A 20,430-nucleotide genomic window follows, 5' to 3' on the forward strand; every position below is an offset into this window, starting at 1 on the left:
ATACCCCACATTTCCACGGCTTACGGCATCTTATCCCTCACCGGCGCGCCGCTGCAAACCAAAACAGCCGCTGGAATCGCTGTAAATCACAATGGATTTTGTGAGCACACAATGGAAAAGAATGGACTGCAGCATGCATTATCCATCCTTCAAAACCCTCGCTTTTAGAATAAATATTTAATCTAACCTAAAAAAGGGGATGAAAAATATAGCATCAATCCATGATGGCATCGGGGGTTTTTTTTCCGCCACGTATTTCATATTCTGCCCGTTTCCCAAACATGCGTATTAATGATGTGTGCATGGAGACTGGTTCAGACGAACACAACCTCGCGGCGCTTAATAGCGGATTGGTTCTGGGATGGGAATACATATTTAATAATTCCATCTCAAGCTGCCACCGATGAGTTGGCTCCCTCTCGTCGTTTGGTACAAACACGGAACGCGGCCAAGTTAGTCATTTCACTGTTTTTATATTCCAGCTTTTTTTTCTAAAGTATAATTTTCACATCCAAAGTTTGTACACTACTAGACCTAAAAAGACCATTCATAAGTATTTCCCATCGCCCTAGATGAGTGAACCGTTGTTATATTAAATTAGAAGAATAATGTTTATAGCCTTGTTGCTCAGGAAATCCCTGTCCAGGGGGCTTTTGTTTGGAAATATTGAGTACTGGAACCGGGTCTTTCCAGCCGTAAACGCCGCCGCCCGTAAGTCACCTTGACCTCGCTGCGCCCCGTTTAGCCTGATTCGCGCCCCGTGATCTCACCGCTTCCTCCCGGCTTTGGAAAGTGGAAATCAGTGGAAAGCGTTTGAAGGAAAAGCTGTGGTTTTGTTGCTTTGTTGGTAGGATCCCGTTCAGCGAGGAGAGCGTCGATGTTGTTTGGAACATGTTTGTTCTGTGCTGAACATTGGTTTTCATTTTCATGGCAGCCCGGAGAATGCTGTTTTTTTTAAAAATCCTCCCCCCAAAGTAGTATAGTAGTTTGGTTATTCCATCAGTAATACTATTGTGTGACTAGTATTTTGATTTCATCAGGTCTTATTCACCATAGTCTAAAAACTAGTTATTTTAGTGTTTTCTCAGATTTCTATTATCAGCATACTTGGCTGTGCTTCACTACATTTTGATCCCTGAGTGATTTGTTGATGGTTCTGTTTTGTCATTATTTTGATTTTTATTGCTTGCCTGTGAAGGCATCCAACCCGTTGGCGCTTTATTTCAGTGTCATTCGTAAACCTCATTGTGTCTTCTTTAAATGCACAATTAAGGCACGAAACAATGTTGGGCTACCTTTGTACCTTTTTGGAGGGGGGGGGGGGGCAGCAGCAATCATGACTGAACAAAGCCCATGTTCCCCCCCCCCCCCACACCGAAGCTTTCCACAATGTGTGCTTAGGTGTCTGGAGTCGTTGCTCTGCGAGGGGAGGTCCCGAGTGGAAGGGGGGGGGGGGGATTGGAGGGGGCAAGGCTTGTACCACTAATTCAGCTCATGGAGGACTTGTGCAGTGCGAGCAGCTGTCTCCCATTGTCAGGCGGCAGAGTTTCCAGCCTCGTTGTAGCACGAGAGAGCCAACCAGGGTGGAAAGAACAGGGGAGAGAACAAGAACGAGAATATGGAGGCTTTCAATGTGCGCCCCGGTTTGCGTTTTTATTCTATTTCAAACCTGTAGTGGGCGAGTGGTTGGACTCGGAGTCCAATAATACACCATGAGCCTATTCAGAGCCAGGGTGCAGAATGCAGATTGATAAAAAAAAAAGAAGAGAAAAAGGGTTCTGCTGTGGTGAGAGGGCATGTGAGGAGGAGGAGGTGGTAAAGAACTGCCTCAGATTAGGAGGGGAGGGAGGGTTGAACAGTGTTATGAATGGATAGAGTCTTTAACCCCCCCCGTCCCCCCCCCCCCCCTCCACCAACACACTGAATAGTTTGTCACAGGCTGCTGCGGCTGGATGTGGAATGAGAGGAGCTGGCTGAGAGCTCTTGGATTCCTGAATCCTTGAGGCATGTGGTCTGATTAGCAGAACAAAACCCACACAGTGGGGAGGAGCAGACGAGGCCCCCCTCCCTCTCTCCCCCCCCCCCACCACCCCCCCTACACCTACTCGACTGGAATTTTCTACCAGCGAGGGACGAGGTGGCTGAAAGTTTTCTACTCTCTAGCTCCGGTTGTGGGCGATTTCCCAGTAGTTTGTGAAACTGCACCACGGTGCACAGGTTTTCTGCCCCTTCTGTTCATGTCAATGACCTTTTTTTGTTTTTAATGCACGAAACGCTGGATGAGAAAATACTTGCAGTCCGAGAGCTTAACGGCTTGTGAAAGGTTTTTAGTTTAGCAAAAGATGAAGTTAACAGCAAAGCAGTGTTTGAGCAAGAGTGATTAGAGAGAGGATTACGTTTCGCCCCCCCCCCCCCCCATGCAGCCCTTAATGCTTTTCTAAGGGGATTGTTTGCAGCCAGTATGTTGTTAAAGGGAACACGTTTGGAGAAAATCACTAATGCTTCAGCTGTGAAATTCCTCATTTAATCGAACCGATGTTGTGAGAGACGCTCGACGTCGTCCCGAGGAGAGCGTAACGCTCCGTGCACCTCCATCATGTCATCCAAGTTCACACTTCGCGTTCCTTTTTGGGCTCTGCGGCGTGAAACCTCCAACGGCCAGTGTGCCGGTCAACTTGTCTCCATCAGTGGGATGCATGAACTCATACGAACATAAAACAACACAAGAGGAATGACAGGAGAAAGTTGTTTTGATTCGCTGGTTGTCCGTTCTCTCGCATTCCCTAAATGATTACGCTCTGTTTCCTAATGCTCTTATTTTTCTGGCCACAGCTTTAAAGGAGCTAATGGAAAGCAGACAAGTTGTTGATTCATTCTTTGCTCGATTAAACATCAGAATAAAAAAAAAAAAAAGCTTGTCACATCTTTCAAGGTGACATCTGTAAATGTTTTATTTTGTTCGGCCAAACCGCAGAAAAATATTGAATTTAATATAATGTAAGATATTCAGATACAAACGCTGCAGTAGTTTGTTTGGCAGCAAGTGGTCATTACTTGGTTTACTTTGGGAGGAGATCCCATCTGAATAGTTCTGTATTGCACTATTCCAATCCGCTCCTGTGCTCACGTCTCCAAGCGAACGTCTCGTAGAAGGGACGATTGCTACTGTGTGGAAGAGAAAGAAAGCCCTTTCTGTTGTTTGTCTCAATCCAAATACATAGTTATGAAACCCTTGTTTATCCCACAGGGATGTGAGATGTTTACGTCATCACAGTCTCACAGTGTTTTTAAAAGTGTCAACCCCTGTTGCACGCGCCCCCCCCCCCCCCCCCCCCCCCCCCCCCCCCCATGCCGAGGGAGACGCCCGAGACGATGGCGTTCGCGGGTCGGATCGCGTTGCGTTGCGTTCCCTCCCCGGGTCCGAGAGGTCGGCCCCCCGAGAGCGACGCTTTTGCACGAGTCTCTTCTCCGGACCAGCGTCGGGGTAAGCGTAAACGTTCTCGTGCATCAATGGCGTCCCGCGGCGCGGCGGCCTGTAGGCGGCGGCTGAGCGGTGTACTTTATGCTTTTGAAGGTTTCAGTGCGTCGCCTCGGCGCACGCTTCAGAGCTTGGAAATACAGATCTGAGATGAAAGGATTTCCCCATTCTAATCCACACAGACAGCTAGGCTCTTGTGATTATTCCCCCTCCACCCCCCTCCCCTCCCCTCCCTCCCACCCGTCTCTCCACTCATCTCTTTTGAATGCAGGGCCCGTCTAATTCACCCTAAAAAAGGGTTTCAAAAGGGGATTATACCGCTGATAGAAATTAAAGGGAGAACACGTCCGTCCTTCGGGAACAATGTCAAACATTCATGAGTCGATGGATGGTTCCATGCGATGCAGCCGCTCAATTTGGAGCAGTTTGTATCTTGCAGGACTCCCTTTCTCCTCCCCCAATACCAAGCTGCTCATTTCACCATGTGTAGATAATGTTTGGAGATGTTATGCGAATGCCCCCCTCCCCAAACACCCACAGCGACAAACTAATTATTTTACGAAGACGGTTCATCCTTGTTATAGTACTAAAAACTAGTTTATTTTTATTTTTTATTGATGTCTTTTAAGAGTGGGGAGTAATGATGTTGCAGTGAATTCAGGCAGGGTTCCAAATAACCGTAAATCAGGACGTCGTTAGCGTTCATCAGCGAGGCATTAACGATCCTCCTTGAAGAAGTTTATGCTTCTGTGCTTTCATAGAAACGCGCAGGAGCCCCTTGCGTGCTTTTTTTCCTTTTTTTTCTTTTTTTTTTACCCCTTCTTGCATGCGTCGAACAATATTTTTAGACTAGCGTCAAAAGCTACGCAAGGTCAGCTAACTGCATCCTTTCCGGAGTCTCATATTTCCGGTTTCATAGCATAACACCAAGATTTATTACGAGAGAAGGAATCACCTTGAAGAGCTTATATGACCACATCTATGACCCGTCATTGCCCCGGGGGGGGGGGAATAGTGGCTTCAGTGCAGCAGTATTTGTGTTGGATGTGAACGCCGGGGCGAGATTCTCATGAGTTTACACAAGCCCTTCATGTTTAACTCATCGGGGAGAATGAGGTAAAGCATCTTGTTGCTTGCCGACCTGGGCGTCCGTCCAGCAACTTAACGCTTCATCACCACAGAATCCCTTAAACCGCCCCCCCCCTCACCCCCCAGCTAATGCTCTTAAAGAGACATAAATAAATAAACCATATACGCATTAAGTGCACAGACACTGACGGTTTGTGCAGTTCTGCTGACCAAACCAAAGTCTTGCTCCGCCGCCAAGTCCTTTCAAACCCGATGACATGGAACTATCTGACTTTGCGGGGGGGGGCGCTGGAGCTGGCCACTGTTTACACGACCATTTTGAATTCGTGCAGCCCGGCGGAGGCTCTCGGACCTCAGCGGGGCCAGACTTGGCCCGTCAAGAGATGAGAGTATTAAAATAACGATGCACGGAGAGTTATGAAGAGGTCATTGTGAGCGTGACGACCAAGTAAAACCCGTTCCGGAGTCGATGCTCGGCCGACTCACCGCTGGTGCAAAGTTCACGTTGACTTTGGGAAACACTCAACGGCGGAACAAGGAGTCCTAATAGCTGAGCCGAGCTTGTCCAGTGTGTGTGTGTGTGTGTGTGGGAAAGCTATTTATTGACTATATGTTGGAAACTATTGCATTTGACATCTTACACCTCATCTGCGGCGTCGTCCCTTTTTTTTATTCCTCCTCCAGCGAATGAAATCTTCTCAATACTCCTCGAGTATTGGATTACCTGCACTTACATGCTTTACTGCATTAAAAGCCCCCAAAGTGATGAATGTAGGTCGTCCGCCCGCTCGCACAAAAGGGAAAAGAAAAGAAAGATCTCCTCCTCAAGAATTGGTTGAGTGCCAAAGGACTCCTCTGGGGTTTGGAGGGTTTGATTCTCTCACGCTGCTTCCCCTCCTTAAACAAGAGCAGCACATGCATCAAAGTCACCGCTGCCGCGCCGCGCGGCGCCCTTATGAATGCTGATGTGCTCATCGGAGGCCGCGCCGCTGTCCTTGAATACAGAAAGCGTTGCATTATCCCCCCCCCCCCCACACCCCACCTCCCGTCAGAACAGCCTTCGGCGAAATTTCGCGGTGGGAGATTTGTCCCCTCGTGTTTTGGGGTTTTTTTTTTGGTCGGCACGCTTGTCACTCATTTTTTTTTTTGGGGGTCGCGACGTGATTAGATCTGCTGGAAATAATTACGAATCAGAAAACGGAAGAATCTACGTGGATGTCGGAGCATCATCGGCCCCAGGGTGAACCCCAGGATAAATGACCTTTTTTTTTTGGGACTGGGAGGAAACCAGAACCACTTGGAACAAACCCGTTCAGATGAACCAAACACAGAACACGTTTAACGCTCAGATTCTCTGGATATTCCTGACTTTAAAAAAAACAAAACAACTTCACATTAATTACATCCAACTCAATTAAAACAAAAAGGAAACCCTTCACCTTTTGAACCCATAACTCCTGCAGTGTCTTTCATGCCGAGACCACATTGCCTCCTATGTAACCCGTACCCTATCACCCTGACCCGACCGCACATCCAAAGACAAAGGTCCACGTAAAGGTTTCCCTGGTTCGCGGTGCGATTTTAGCCAAGTGGCCAACCGGCTTGGTGATCCCATCGGGAGTGATGAACACAGTTCGGGGGTTTTCTAGTGGCGGGGGCTCAATGGGTCGGCCCCTTCACGCCGTGGTTGTTGGTGGTTGTTTTTGCCGAGATCATTTTCACCGTCCACCCAAATAGTGGACATTTGTGGTTGAATACTACTCTTTTTTTATTTTTTACCCTGCACATTCATACTTCCAAATATCCCAAAAGCACCTTGGGGTGTTTGCGTTGGGGAGGAGGAGGAGGAGGAACGTGTTGAGTGGATCAATGAAGGTGAAGATGATATGGAAATGAGCTCCTCTCTGTAGTGGAGGCTGGGGAGTTGTTTAGTCCTTGGCGATGGGCTGTGCTTGCACATTCAATTATGTTTGGTAAGGGGGGGGGGGGGCTCGCTGTCCATCTAGAAAACTAAATTATACTTAATCACATCCATTAGCTTCATGTACCCCTTGAAGAGTGGGACGTTTTGCTGTAGAATCCATTCACTCACAGTCATATGTCACCATTATTTGGGTATGTCTTTATTGTTAGTAACACGGCTGATGATTTTACTCCAGAGGTCCCGGCAATTTGGTCATGGCTGAATGTGACATTTAATATACCGTTTTAAGAATTTCGACGCACTGTTTCTGCGCTGCTCGACCTTCAGACTAAACCTCCCATTTGTTGGGATCGGTGGTTTTGATCGAGTTACGATGAATGTCAAAGCTGTTACCTTAATGTTTCCACTTGCTTTTTGCACACGCTGTTCACATGTTGGTCCATCGTATCAGATGTGCAGTACTTACCGGCAGGGCTTGATTGGTCCTCTTCAATTAGGGTTTGTTGGCATGGCAACGAGGTCGTTATTTAGGTATTAACATTTTAAAGATGTGAAACTACAGGTAACGTACTATTAAAAACAAACTTAATAAAGAAAATACAACATTTGAATTATTGTATTTAAGAAATGCTGTTACCGATGTATCTACAGCAGTAGATAAGTATTTGGGAGAGAGACGTCTTATTTTGTGCAGAAATATTGGTTGGCGGATGTGCTAAACTTCCCAAGTTTACCACGATGGCTGAAAGTCGATAAATAATTCAAATGTAAAAATGGACACTTTATAACTTGTCGACTGCGTTTTTTGTAGATTTTATTTTTTTAATACTTTTGAGTTTAATTATTTCCTCTGCTCTCTACTCTCAAATCCAATATTGGGTATGAATTATTAAGCCAGCGAAGCAAAGTGTCGGGAGTAAATGCACCTCGAAAAATCTTCAAATTAAAGCCAAATATAGCATGAAACTTAAAGACCAAAAAAATTTGGTCATTCTTCCTTGTTAACATCCTGCACATTGGAACTATGTTCAGATGTCTGAGAGGAAGCACAAGAGCATTAGTTTACCTTCTGCTGGGCGGCTCTTGAGACAGTCTGTTGGACACAGAGTCCCCAGGATAAATAAAGACTGAGTTAACCTGTGTCTTTATGGATCGCTGCAGGACGGAGGAGGAAGAGGAGGGGAGGGGGGGGGGGGGGGGGGGGGGGGGGGGGGGGGGGGGGGGGGGGCAGGGGACAACTACAATGTCTGCACCGGCTGTTTATTTTTACCAGGGCATTAAGCAGATTAGGCACTCAAACTAACAAGGTCACCAAACTGCGACGGCTGCGAGCGGCGGACTTCTGCTCAGCGGCTGGCGAAGGGAGCTTTTGGTGCACCCCACACCCTCCCACAGCCCCCCCCCCCCCCCCTCCATCTGACTATCAGTGCTCTTTTAACGATCTGAACGGCAGGGAGATCTCCTTTCTTTAGACCCCCCCACCCCCCCTCCTCTGACTTAAGACCAGCGTCTCCGACGTCTGCCTTTGTTGTCGTGCCAGAGTGCGTCCGCGGAGTAGTGCGGAGCGGCTTTTAGATTGATTTGATACTTGCGAGCAGAGATTTATCTCCAGGTCAGAGCCCTCACTTCCCGCCCAGGATTACACCCGGGTCAGCGCCAGGCTGTGATTATCAAAAGCAAGACGTGGACACGCCGCGCTGTGGGACCAATAACGGATTATCTAATCTCATCTTGCCTCTTCCAGTGACCTGCCCTATTCAACTAAATACATACATTGGTGTCTGTTGGACTTGTCGCGAGCAGCACCGTGTTTTAACTGTGGAAAAAGGTCCTCGGAGCAGGTTTGTGCTCCGTAATGGTGGCCATTGGGGGCAGAGGTCGATCGGAGTGGCAGAGGAGTTAAAGTAGGCGGCAGTGAGTGTCTGTATGCTCCTCCGCACACACACACACACACACACACACACACACACACACACACACACATACACACGACTCCCTCGGCCTTGACCTCGCCACCTTCATCACCTGCTTCTCCGTCTGAGCGGCTGAACCCTCTGCAGCATTTTCTTTCCCGAGTCGCATTGACAGGATCTTTTTTTTAAAAGCCGGCAGCGTGACGCCTCCTGACTGTATGAAGGTGTTTCCAGGCATTTAAAAAAAAAAAAAAATTCTATTGTTAAATATTTACGGTTGGTCCTTTCGCCGAGTTGATCTTAAAATATACTTTCCAATGTTCGCTAGTCTACGTTCCGCTAGGTATTGTTTTCTGTTTATTTTTGTTGGCCAATCCAACACAAAACAATGGGAAATAATGAGGCATAATGCCGTTACTCTTTTTTTTTTGTGTGTTCATTGATGTTTGTCTTTTGTAATGTTCGGGGAAGGCCCTCACCCACAGAAATCTATTAATAGTTTGATGTTGGAGGGGGGGGGGGGCTCTGGGGGAACTGTCCCCACCGCCTGAATAACAACTTGTTTTCCTTTTGAATAAAACGTGTGACTTGATAAATATCTTTTGTTTCCCACATTGAAAAGGTTAGTGAGTCTAGGAATATTTATTTAGCTCAACGGCTTTGGGGCTTTTAAAAGTGAAAGGAAGCCAGGTACCTTTTTTTAAAAAAAAAAATTCTCTCCAACCTGAAGTCAAAGCCTCGGACTATCAAAGAGTGAATCACTGGTATTTTGGGTGGGGGGGAGGTCCAAGTGGCTGAGCTGTGGATGATGGCGTTGTGGTTTGCCGTCAGGTTTTTTTATGCCGATGGGGAGGAAGCCTTGTCGGCTGAGCTCTGTTTTTATCTGTTTTCCCGTCGCTGGAGGCTCAGGCTCCCCAGTCGGAACACATGTGGGTGACCTTGACAAGAATGCAGTTTATTGTCGTAATAGAATACGGTTGTTGTCGACTGACCCCAGGGTCAGAGCGGGGGGGGGGGGGGATGTGAGAAATGGGACGGGGGGCGAGCGGCGCAGAATTAGCATCCTGATTGCGTTTTCTGGATAACGGTGACACCACAGCTTATGATAACAGATAATTTATCGGTGGCTCTTTTCTTAATCAATCTTGCTTTTTTCAAAGCAAAACATAAATGTCCTTTTTGCAGCTTTTCTCAAACTTTGCCTTTGTCTCTTTGTGTTTTTTGTAATGTTGGTTGGACAATTTGAAGACGGCACCTTGAGCGTTTTTATTGTTTCTGACATACGGCAAACGGTTAATTTGTCAATAAAAGAAGAAACGGCCGGATCAATCGATATCACCCATAATTGTCAGCTGCCAGCATTCGGGCCTTTGCACTCACCAACTCTCTTAGGTTGCGTTGCCGCGCACACACACACACACACACACACACACACACACACACACACAACACACACACACACACACACACACACACACACACACACAGCGTGTTGCTGAACATCCAGCCACCAACCGCTAACTGTCAAACCACAGATAATCTCCCGGAGCAACCGGGTCAGAGGAGCCGCGTGGTTCCTGTGAGCCAAGTAGAGCCGCAGCAGGGAAGCTCAGGTTGCCCCCCCCCCCCACACCCTCCCCGCCCCCGACATCTTTCTAGTCGCCATAATACCTCCGCTCCAGTGCACTTCTAACCCAGTCACGCCCCTCCCCCACCCCCGCCATCTCACAAAACAATACTAGGCGAGAGAGAGAGGGAGGAAGGGAAGGACTAAGGTTGACAAGGTCAAGCTTGAACCAAGACCCCAGAGTAAAGTGTGCCCACACACACACACACACACACACACGCCCTCTGGAGTGAGCGACCCAGTCCACCAAGCGGGAGAGAGGGTTATCATCATTTGACCAGATACTGATTCCAGTTCCAGTTCCACTTTTGCAGTTTTATATTAAAAGAAGAGGGTTTTTTCTCTCTCTCTCTGACTTAAGCGTGCCAATTAGGCCGAGCAAATTGGTAAGCTCCCACTTATCTGGGCTCCGTCCTCCACCGCGCTGCATCACTTTGACTCGTTGTCTGGCAGCAGCAGCTCCTCCACTGACGCACGGCGTCCTTTCATCAGGAAAGAGGCCTCCACAGATAAAAAAAAAAAGGTTAACATCAGGCCTGTTTGATTACCGCCCCAAATTTACAGCGAGGGGCGGAAGCGTCGGCGGTCTCTCTCGCCGCCGGCCGTAACTCACGGCTGTCGCCGACGGCTGCGAGACCAAAGTCGACTCTTGCAGGCGTCTTCACGTTTATGTCTCGGCTCCTCGCGGCGCTGTTGCGTCATAAAACCCGAGCTGATGGCGTTTAAGTGCCAAAATGTGTCAGTTTTCCTTAGAGCCCATTTAGAAGATGACGTGTTGTGTACAGGTCGCTTTTAAGGTTAAACACAAATGTGTTTTTTTTTTTTTTTTACATGAATTCAAACGTCATTCCAGCTTGTCATCGACAACAACTTAACAGTAAAGCTGCAAACGGCGTCTTTTAAAAAAAAAAATATATATATTTCCAGACGACCTGCTGGGCTCACTCATCGCGGCTCTAAAAGGGGGGGGGGGATTGTGGGTGACCAACTTCATCACAGCTTTGTTTCCTCTCTGTGTTATTTATGGCTGGCGATGCCTTCCTGAAAGCACAATTAGCAGCTGACACTGAGGAGGGTTGCCTGGAAACCGAGTGCCTTATTCTCACCAGCTGGCGGCCCACAATGCCTGTCAGGTGTTCCCGTTTCCCCTCTTTCGCTTTTCTGTGATTACGAGCTTCAAAGAGAGCCGCGCGTGGAGGAAATGGGCCGGTGAAAAGACTCGGGTAGGCCTTTCACCACGTGAATCCCGCCACTTTAAGGTGTTTCTTTTGTTTCGTTTTTTCTTGCTCTACCGGCTCATGTAAGTAGTCGCAGTGGTGAAAGGAGGTCCCCGTGCATTTTGTTTTCAATTGTAGCTCGATGCAAATAAGCGCGGACTGTGTCCCTGCGATGCCGTCGTCTGGCTGGTTAAGGGTTTGAATGCGGCTTTCCTCAAAGTCTCTGGGGAAACGTATTTACTTTTTTGCTTCGGCAGCTTAAAGGTGGGCGGAGCTAGAGAGGACAGTGGCTCCGCCCACCTCCCTCAATGCTAAAAGTGGATTTCAGATTAATTTTGTGGATTGTGTATCGCAATATCATAGGTTGTTGCTACCTGAGGTTAGCACATGATTGGATTTTTTCAAAATAGAAATAAAATTCTATTTTAATTAACATATTATTAACTATGTGGTTCTTTAACGTAGTACAGATAACTGCGAGGTCCCCACATGGTTTCCGTTGCGGCCACATAAAGGAGCCCGGGTCCCTTAACTGCGCCATTTGGGGAGGTTGAAAGGAGGCACCCGACCAAGAAGTGTAATCTCCACCGACCTTTGACCTCACTAACTCACCAAAGATGTCCACAGGGTTTGCCCCCGGTGTCAAAAATAATTACATAATTGGAGCGGGAACACAGAACTCGGCCAACTAATAGCACTTCAGTAAGGAGTCCTTTTTGTTAAATAATGGGCCCTTGTGTCAGGAAGAATTACATTTTCTCTTTTCCAGACAGATGTTTCTCTCTTTTGATGTTGGGAAACGGTGTTTAGCTGCTCAGGCTTTATCAGTCTGGAAAATCTATACCGTGCCACAATAAACGGGGGCCTATTTTAGATCAATCCCAGTCGTCTCAGACCTGTTCTGTTTGACCCACATTCAGTGTCATAATAAACAAACCTGTAGGCATTTATTAAATGGTTTATTACAAAATAAACACATTCCTTCATTGGACGGTCGTACCCGATATACAAAAAGATTACGTGACGATACAGTAAAAGCCCTCTTTTGTACAGTGTTTTCCCCTCAATAAAACTAGATTGACCCATAAAGCACAATCTTATGATAGAGAGACGGGTTGGATGATAAATCCACATATGCGGTTAATCCAAATGACCTTGTGTGCGCTATCGGACTCGACCTCTGGGTGTTATTTCCTTTTCGGGGTGAACACAGACTTCTAACCGCCATGGATGTCCCTCCAAATGCAGTTCAATGGAGAACGAAAACGCTCGCGATCAGTTACATGAAATCAGCATGTAAAACAGAAGCTGCTTATCAAGCTTTATTTTTTTCTTCTTTTATCATACCTAGTAATGCAGTAAAATAATAAATATGATTTAATGGTGCATCAGTGATGTGTATTGAGCTGCTGTTGCAAACATAATTCTCTCTTGTAACAGCAGTCACGTATGAAAGGGCAAACCATGGCCGTGAACACATTTATTACCCCGTGTCGAACATGAAGGATCGTGCACGAGACGCATGTTGTTTAGAAGGGCGATAATATTTGTATCAAACATCATAAGGTCACTTGATTATTAAAACCAGAGCCGTGATACTTACAGCTGGTCAAACACAACAAGGCCTGCGATTTGATGTGTTCATTCATGTCAAAAGATCCACAATCCAAGTCTGTTTTTTTTATTTATTTTTATTTCCTCACTTTTGATTGGCAGCGTTGTTTCACTTTGAAGGATTAACACTTTATCTCTAACACAATAAATCACATTACAATCATCCAGGTGATTTCTTGTAACATTTTACAACCAACATAAGCCAATATAAAAAGCCCCCCCCCCCCCCCCACCAGTCTCCGGTAACAGCAGGGACAGGTGTCTCCATGTGACACTGCCAGAGTAATCTCTGGGGTAATCCTCGCCCGAGCTCAGTGCTCAGTTTCTTAATCCCAACTCTAATAAACAAGTTAAAGCCCAAGTTAATGTGTCCAGAAAAAAAAAAAACCCTGCAGCGAGTGTCTTGTCTGCCGTGGGAGAGTAATTGTGTAGGTTGCTTTTTTTCTTCTTCTTTTTCGTGTGTGTCAGGCATTTCCCCCGTGTGGGTTCACATTCTGCGGCCTCCCCAGTGAAAGTGCTTTTGTTCGCACCGTCCATTGATGGAATGTGGAAATAGAAGCGCCACTGTTCGTGCACATTGTGCCACTGGTCAGCTGTTGCATTAAACAAACATTGCAACAGGAAGCACAAAGGGGCCCATTGAGAACGCCAAGGAAGTCCGGAGCGCTCTCTCTGCTATTGGACTGTGGCTTGGACAAAAACGGGACGCCTTTTTTAGCCAATAGTGCGAGAGCGTGGAGGAGAAAAAAATACCACAGGCCCCTGCGTCGTCTCCGGGTGAGTCTCCGACCCCCCCCCCACCCCGGCGTGCACCTTTTCCCCCCGCCGGCTGTCACTCAGAAGGCGGGTCCGACCCACGCGGTCACGGCCGGGCCGCGGCTTCCACCAGCTCGCTCGTCCTGATCTGATCTGAAATGTGTCACGCGGCGTGATTCATGGCCGTGTCTCAAATGATTTGACGCATAGGTCACGATCAATCAGTCGCAAATAATTGAGTTCATTCAAATTGCTTAGAAAAAGAAAAGAAAAAGGTGCGAGAAATGAATTGCTAATCATGTTTTTACATCTTGAATGGAGACTCGACAGAAAGAGAAAAGTATGATTTAAATGCTAATCCTTCTCCATCTTCCTGACCCGTTTTGCTCTTATTCGGTGTGTTGTCATTCCAAGCTTTCGCTGCAGTTGCAAAGTGTGACTCAGTCTTGCACGATCAGTCTTACGAAAACCTCCAAACATTGGATGAGCGCCCAGCAAAAAGCAGAAAACGCACGCACGCACGCACGCACACACACACACACGCCTAAGTGTTGTCTAAATGTAGTAACGGAGCACTCTCGTGATGTTTGTGTGCACTCGGCTAAGAGCTAAATGCAGCTTCAGACCAAATCTTGTTTTAGAGGGGTTTTTTCATCAATGGAATAAACCAAAGCGGGATTCATGCATCTGACCAGGTATCCGACCACGTGCTTTCCATCCGATTATATATACGTATATATATATATATATATATGCGCCAAGATGAATTGTTGTGTTCTGCACATCCGGCTCCGTTAGGAACACTTAGCGGATGAAATTATTTAAGGGGGCGCAAAGGTCCATGGTCCAATGTGTCAATTATCATTTTGTCTTCTTTGTCTAATTGGCTCCAGCGTTGGCGGCGTATCCCCGAGCAACCAGCGGTTTGGACCCAATTAATAAATGTGTGCCGTTGGCAGCGCTTTGATGCCGACCGCCTTGAACCAAGCCCGCACTAAAGCCCAGTGTCACTGCAGCCCTTAAATCACCACTGGTCTCTCCACCTCAGTTCTCTTCCCCCCCCCCCCCCCCCCCCCCCTCTCTTTTCCGCCCACACACTTCCTTTCCTGCCGTTATCTCAGTTGCGCCCGTCATCTGCCTTCCTCCCTGTCCTTTTCAGGGTTTGCGTCGGCCTCTCTGTCTGTTCATTGCTGTCACAGTGTGTCAGAACAGGTGGAATCAATTACTGACACTCCCCCCCCCCCCCCCCCCCCCCCCCCCCCCCTCCCCTACCACCACAACCAGCTCTTTAGTTTGGGGAATTAATCGGTGATTGGCCTGTGAGATGATTTGGTGTCACTGTTCCCGCTTGGCGGCTCGCGAAGGGAGGAAAGAGAGGGGCGGGGGAGGGTTGTTTGACCAATCTAGCATCGCTAATTCTCTCCTTCCACAGTTGCAGTCAAAGCAGTCAACATACCCCCCCCCTGCCTCTTAACCAGCTCTAACGTGGATGAAAGACACAGAAGTGCTGCATCCCTCAGAGTAGGATTGCATTTTAGGTCCAGCGGCGTTCCAGCATGGCGTCCTCCATGTTGTTGTGGCGTCTCCCCCCCCACGTGACCTCTGTGTTTGTCCAGTGGTTCTGAAGCGTCTCATGTTTCTCTCTCTCGCTCCTCTCTTCACAGATGGAATCTCCTGTTTCCACGCCAGCTCCTCCCCACCCTCCACCTCCTGGCCGCAGTGGGCAACAGCGAGATCTCCTCGCCGTGTTGAGCAGATAATGGTGCGCACGCGCTCCGTGGCCGTGAACACGTCGGACGTGGCCCTGGCCACCGAGCCCGAGTGCTTGGGGGCCCTGCGAGCCCGGCACCAGTGTCAATCTGGAGGGCATCGTGTGGCAGGAAACCGAAGACGGTAAGTGGAGCGCCTCAACGCGCCGTTTAGTGGGACAAATGAGTCTTAAAGGGTGTGTGTGTGTGTGTGGGAAGGGGGGGAGGTGTGTGGCGGGCTAATGGCTACATATATGTGGGATGTTTTTTTTAAATATTTTTTTTGATTGCATAGCCAGTGTGGTTGCACGAACACGTCAAAGTGGTATTGGTTTTTCAAAAGGCTTCAGTGAAGCCTCCGTCGTTTAGAGGAATAATCGTCCCGCTGTCATTATCGTACATATTTCGCCTGCTCAGACGTAATTGGATCCGCCCTGACCGCCTCAGGAGCTGGTGGTGGTACTAATACGGGCTTTAACAGCCCCACACGCTGCACAGCATTGCCAACAAGAATAGTAGTTGGCAGGCAGTTCTTAGGTGGCCTTGTTTTTTTTTTGCTGTGGAGTACGCAGACGGGACTTGCACAGAGCTATCTGCTCTCAGCAACAACATGCCTCATAACACACAGCACTTATTTCTGCAAGGCTGCCATTTGGGACTGCAGTGGGCTCCCTTCCTGCAGTGCGGTCCGAGTGAAATCTCAGACTCTCAGTCCCACCCCCCCCCCCCCCCCCATCCCGCCCCCGATCAAAGCCACATTTGCCTTTTTTAAGATGTATCGCTAGCACTATCGGGTTCTGCTAGGTGTGAGAATTCACCCTCCCCCCTCGGTCGTGCATGTAAAAATAATAAAAAACACAGAATCTTCAAAGCCAGCGCTCGCTCGGAGTACAAATCGCCCCCCCCCCCACACATCCACAGTGCTGCTTGTGGTTTCACTTGGAGGAACCGAGCAGGAAGAAAAAGGGTCCCTGCCTCATAAAACATTCCCCAAGCACAGTCCCTGCTATTGAGCCGCACCCCCACCCCCCCTCCCTTTTTGTGATTTTTTGCTTCAGCTCTGGGCCGTGTCAGGTTCACCCCCGTCCTCCTCTCCATTGCAACCCTTTTTTTTCTGTTACCAAGCATCCAGCCGGTCGCCCCCTTGACTCTGTTTCCAGCAAACTGGGAAAGGACGAGTGCAAGGCAGAGAGGGGGGGGGGGGGGTTTGAAGGGGGGGTTTTAGGGGCAGCAGCCGATAGACAAGGCTACTTCTGTTAGTGACACAAACATGGCTTAGTGCCAACACCAGTACTATGTTTGTCTCCCTCATTCTCTGCCTCCCACTGAGTGATTGACCCTCCCCCAGCTCCCCTCCCCCATCCCAGTCTGTCCTCTTGCCTGCACTTGCTCTCTCAAAGCTGCTGTTTGGCTGAAAGAGGTAGTGGTTTTCCTCTGATTCTTCTCTATCCGCCTCGGTGGTGGGGGGGGGTGCTGGTGGGAGCTTTTGAGTGGTTTTAAAGTGGTATGGGGGATAAGGGAAGAGAGGGGGGGGGGGGGGGTCACTCTGCAGTGTAACACGCAGGTTGTTACCGCAATCAGAGACGTTGAAGGGTTTCCAGAAGCTTAACACACTTACCTTTTCTATAACGGACACCAAAAAAGAAATAAAATCAGGTGTTCACAGCCAGGGTAGAAGACCATGTGAGAAAGGGTGGAGACATGTGGTGGACACGGCTATTGGCTGGTGGCTCTTGGTTTTGAGGAGCATCGCCTCATGAATCCCAGCTAACCCAGCGAGGCGTCTCCCAGTAGCCTCCATTTTTGCACACTACATCGAGCGTGTCGCATTCTGCGTCGGGTTTAATGGAGAGAGCCCCCCCCCCCCTCCCCCGACAACCCACCGGCTTCATTTTTAAATGAAAGGGACCCAGATGCTGCACCGCCTCTCTGCCAACCCCCCCCCCCCCCCCCCATGAAAGAGACCCATGAAAGCAGACTCCTCTCTCCTCTCATTGTGGAGCAACTGAGCAAATGAGAACCAAATGAGGAAATCAAGCACATCCAGGCAGAGTACCAGGGAAGAGCAACAAACAGAGGGCTCCCCCCCACCACCCCCCACCTCCAAAGAAATAGCCGAGGCATTCTGATTAGCAGTGAGGTTGAGCAGCCCCCCCAGCAACCAGCAACCCCCACTTCTCTGCGTGACGAGTCTCATACAGAGCGCTGGTTTTAGCATGCCGACCAACAGCTGCTTCATCACCTCCGCCTCTCGGCCTTGTGGGAGTAAATGAACAACAGGCTCCCGGTAATTGTCTGCGCCTCACCCCGACTCGCCGAGTGCCCGAGACGGGAAACGAGTGAGGAGGGAGCCAGGGGGGTGTGTGAGGGGAGGAGGGTGGGGGTTTCGGCGACACCTCGCGAAAATGCAATCGCAGGAGTCGCGACCCCACGGTCGCACCCGACAAGAAAGAGTCTGATGAGGGCGACTGTGTGTCTGTGATTCCGGCACGGGGGGGGTTGTAGGGTGCAGGGGCCCCTCTATGTGGTGAATCCGGATAATGGCCGGACTGAACTGGGGATTGCAAAAAAAAAAAAAAGAGCTCTACCCGCGACGCTTAATAGTCACAGTTGTGTTTTCAGCCCCGTGTCGGGCGATAAATGGATAATGTGAGGCGAGGGAAAGTGAATCTGTGGCATTCGAGGAGGTCAGAGGAGGGTATTGAAGCGTAGACGTGAGGTGAGGTTGGGGGGGTGCGCCATGGTATTTTAAGGACACAAATGCCCTCGGTGCAGACGAGGCAGTGGCAGAGCGACGGGCCCCCCCCCCCCCGTCGCTCTGCCCCCCCCCAGGCTCAGCGGGCTGATGCCTCTCAAATGTCATCTCTGAAACGCCGGGGAAGTTTATTGCTCCTGAAACGCATCCCCCCCCCCTTAAAAACACTCCTCCCACCGCCCTCCTTCCCCTTTGGCCTGACACTGAAGCTCCACTCCAGCACAACCACCCCCCCCTCCCCCCAACCACCCCCCCCCTCCCCCTGACCCTCCAGTACGCAGCAGGCGTACCCCACAGCAGCTTCTTAAGCTCCCTAATAGAAAAATAAAACGGGCCGCTCGGGATGAATGTTTGTCTGGTGGATTATTTATTCGGCACACATCACATGGTTGTAGCGCGGCGAGCTGAGGAGGAGAGCGGTCTGGCATCTGGTTTTAGGACAGAGGTCCGCCTGAAACGGATATTCCTGTATAAACATCTGAGGGACTTTTTTCCTGTTGGACGCAGAGTTTCTTGAGGCCCCGTACTGGAGCGCGGAGGGAACACTGTGTGAAAGGAGCACTTTGCTCCGTGGCTCACTTGCCGGCTATGCCTGCTTGCTCTTTTGAAGACCACCTGTCAGTGGCCTCATTGAAATGTTTTCACAAAGGGCGAGGGTGAGGGGGGGGGTGTGTATTGCATGCTGCGCCGCGTGAACTCGCCATAGAACACTGTCCTTGAAATGAGAGCGGAGCGTTTCCCAGGATTTTTGATATCTGCTCGCCCTCGAAGGTGTTCTTTTTTGACCGTAAGGGGGGCGGTGCCAGTCACCATGGTATCGCTACATACCCCGTCTTTGGATTGGCTGGAGTTACGCACTCGCAGAACTAATAGAAGCCCATTTCCCGCACTAAAGAAAGGGGATAGAACGTCGAAATTCTGAGATAAGACGTTGTCAAAACGAACGAACGACACCTCTCTGGAACCGTAACCATTTTTTTTTTTTCAAGCACTTAAAATGGTCTTGAAACGTACATCATGTGCCTCGAGGAACTGTAGTGTTTGCCAGTGGTTTGCCGTGTGATGTCATGTTTTGCTGTGTGCACGTCAACGAGAGCCTGAGTGATGCGAGGCCCGTCTCTTAATCTGAGCACCATCTCCTATTAGGAAGAAAAAAAAAAAACCCAGAGGGGTTTGTTTTGACAGAGGGGATTATGGATTTCCCCCACATGGCATTTAGGGAAACTTCTCTTTGGGTCACTAGAAATCGTTTGCAGTAATAAATGTAAAGCCGGTAGCGAGGTTACATGCATGGCTGCTGTTTTGTGGTCTTCTCCTAGTAAACATGTTCTCAGTTATTTTTTTTTTCGAGGGGGGGGGGGTATTGCTGCATGAGGCTGATATGCTGCTTCGGTGTGCACAGCATACTAATGCTCCCTTCCTTTGGCCTCTCAGCAGTTTGAGGGAATTGACCTTCCTGTCATTCTTGTCAGTGAGAGTGACTTTGAACTTTTACTTCATGTGAACCGGAATGCATCCTGAACTTTACAGTTCTACGCCATAAAATACAAAATAAAAGCGTCCGTGGACACGTTTTCTCATACAATTCAATGAGAAAGTGTGTCCAAACATTTGTTTTTTGGTTGGACTACATCTGACCAAAATCTGTTACATAGGACGTATTCATCTTTTTAGTAAAAAAAAAATCTAGAAAATACTTAAACTACAACAGTTTAATTTAGCTGCTGTTGTGCGCGTGGGAGCAGCGGGCCGAACACACGCCGACTGAAGGTTGAAGACGCCATTTGTCTCCTTTCTGGTGAAGCAGTTTAACGGTCGTTTAAAACGGCAGCTTCACGGCGGGGGAATTACAAAGCAGAAAGTGAGGAAATACCAATTACCTGCGGATAAACAGGCTTGGAAGCCCGCCAGCTGTGGTTGCTATGGCAACAGAATGTGCCGTCGAAATTCATTTCCAACGGGGCAAGTCATTTCGGGGGCAATTTTTAAGAGGCTGGAAATCGGCATTAGAAACGTGACTCAGTCCAAATCTCATTCATCTTAATCCCGTTCACCTCAAATGATCAGCTGATCCACCAATCATTCCCACTGCGCTACCAACGCCGCGTCCCACTGTGGGCCGGGAGGGACTCCCGCAGATCCATGCGCAAGCCTGGGCCGTAAGATGAGGTCAACGTTAGAGTTGTTGCTCGTGGCAGCACCCGGCTATCTTTTTTTTTTTCTTCTCCTCTCTGTAATAAACACTGACACCCTGAACACATGAGAAAAGCGCTCTTTTCTAGGAGGATACAGAGGAGAAATCTGTCAAT

General features: G+C 48.8%; 1 protein-coding gene across 1 annotated transcript in view; it reads left to right on the top strand.

Moving 5' to 3' along the window:
- Nucleotides 1–20,430, top strand: part of LOC119226341 (zinc finger protein 609-like) — a 58,372-nt gene that overhangs the window by 24,994 nt on the left and 12,948 nt on the right. Inside the window, 4 exon segments of the mRNA XM_062561849.1 lie at nt 15,283–15,308; nt 15,310–15,367; nt 15,369–15,446; nt 15,448–15,511. Coding sequence (XP_062417833.1) covers nt 15,283–15,308; nt 15,310–15,367; nt 15,369–15,446; nt 15,448–15,511 — 226 coding nt within the window.

This window comes from Pungitius pungitius, chromosome 4 (genome assembly GCF_949316345.1).
Source record: "Pungitius pungitius chromosome 4, fPunPun2.1, whole genome shotgun sequence".
NCBI classification, from domain to species: Eukaryota; Metazoa; Chordata; class Actinopteri; order Perciformes; family Gasterosteidae; genus Pungitius; species Pungitius pungitius.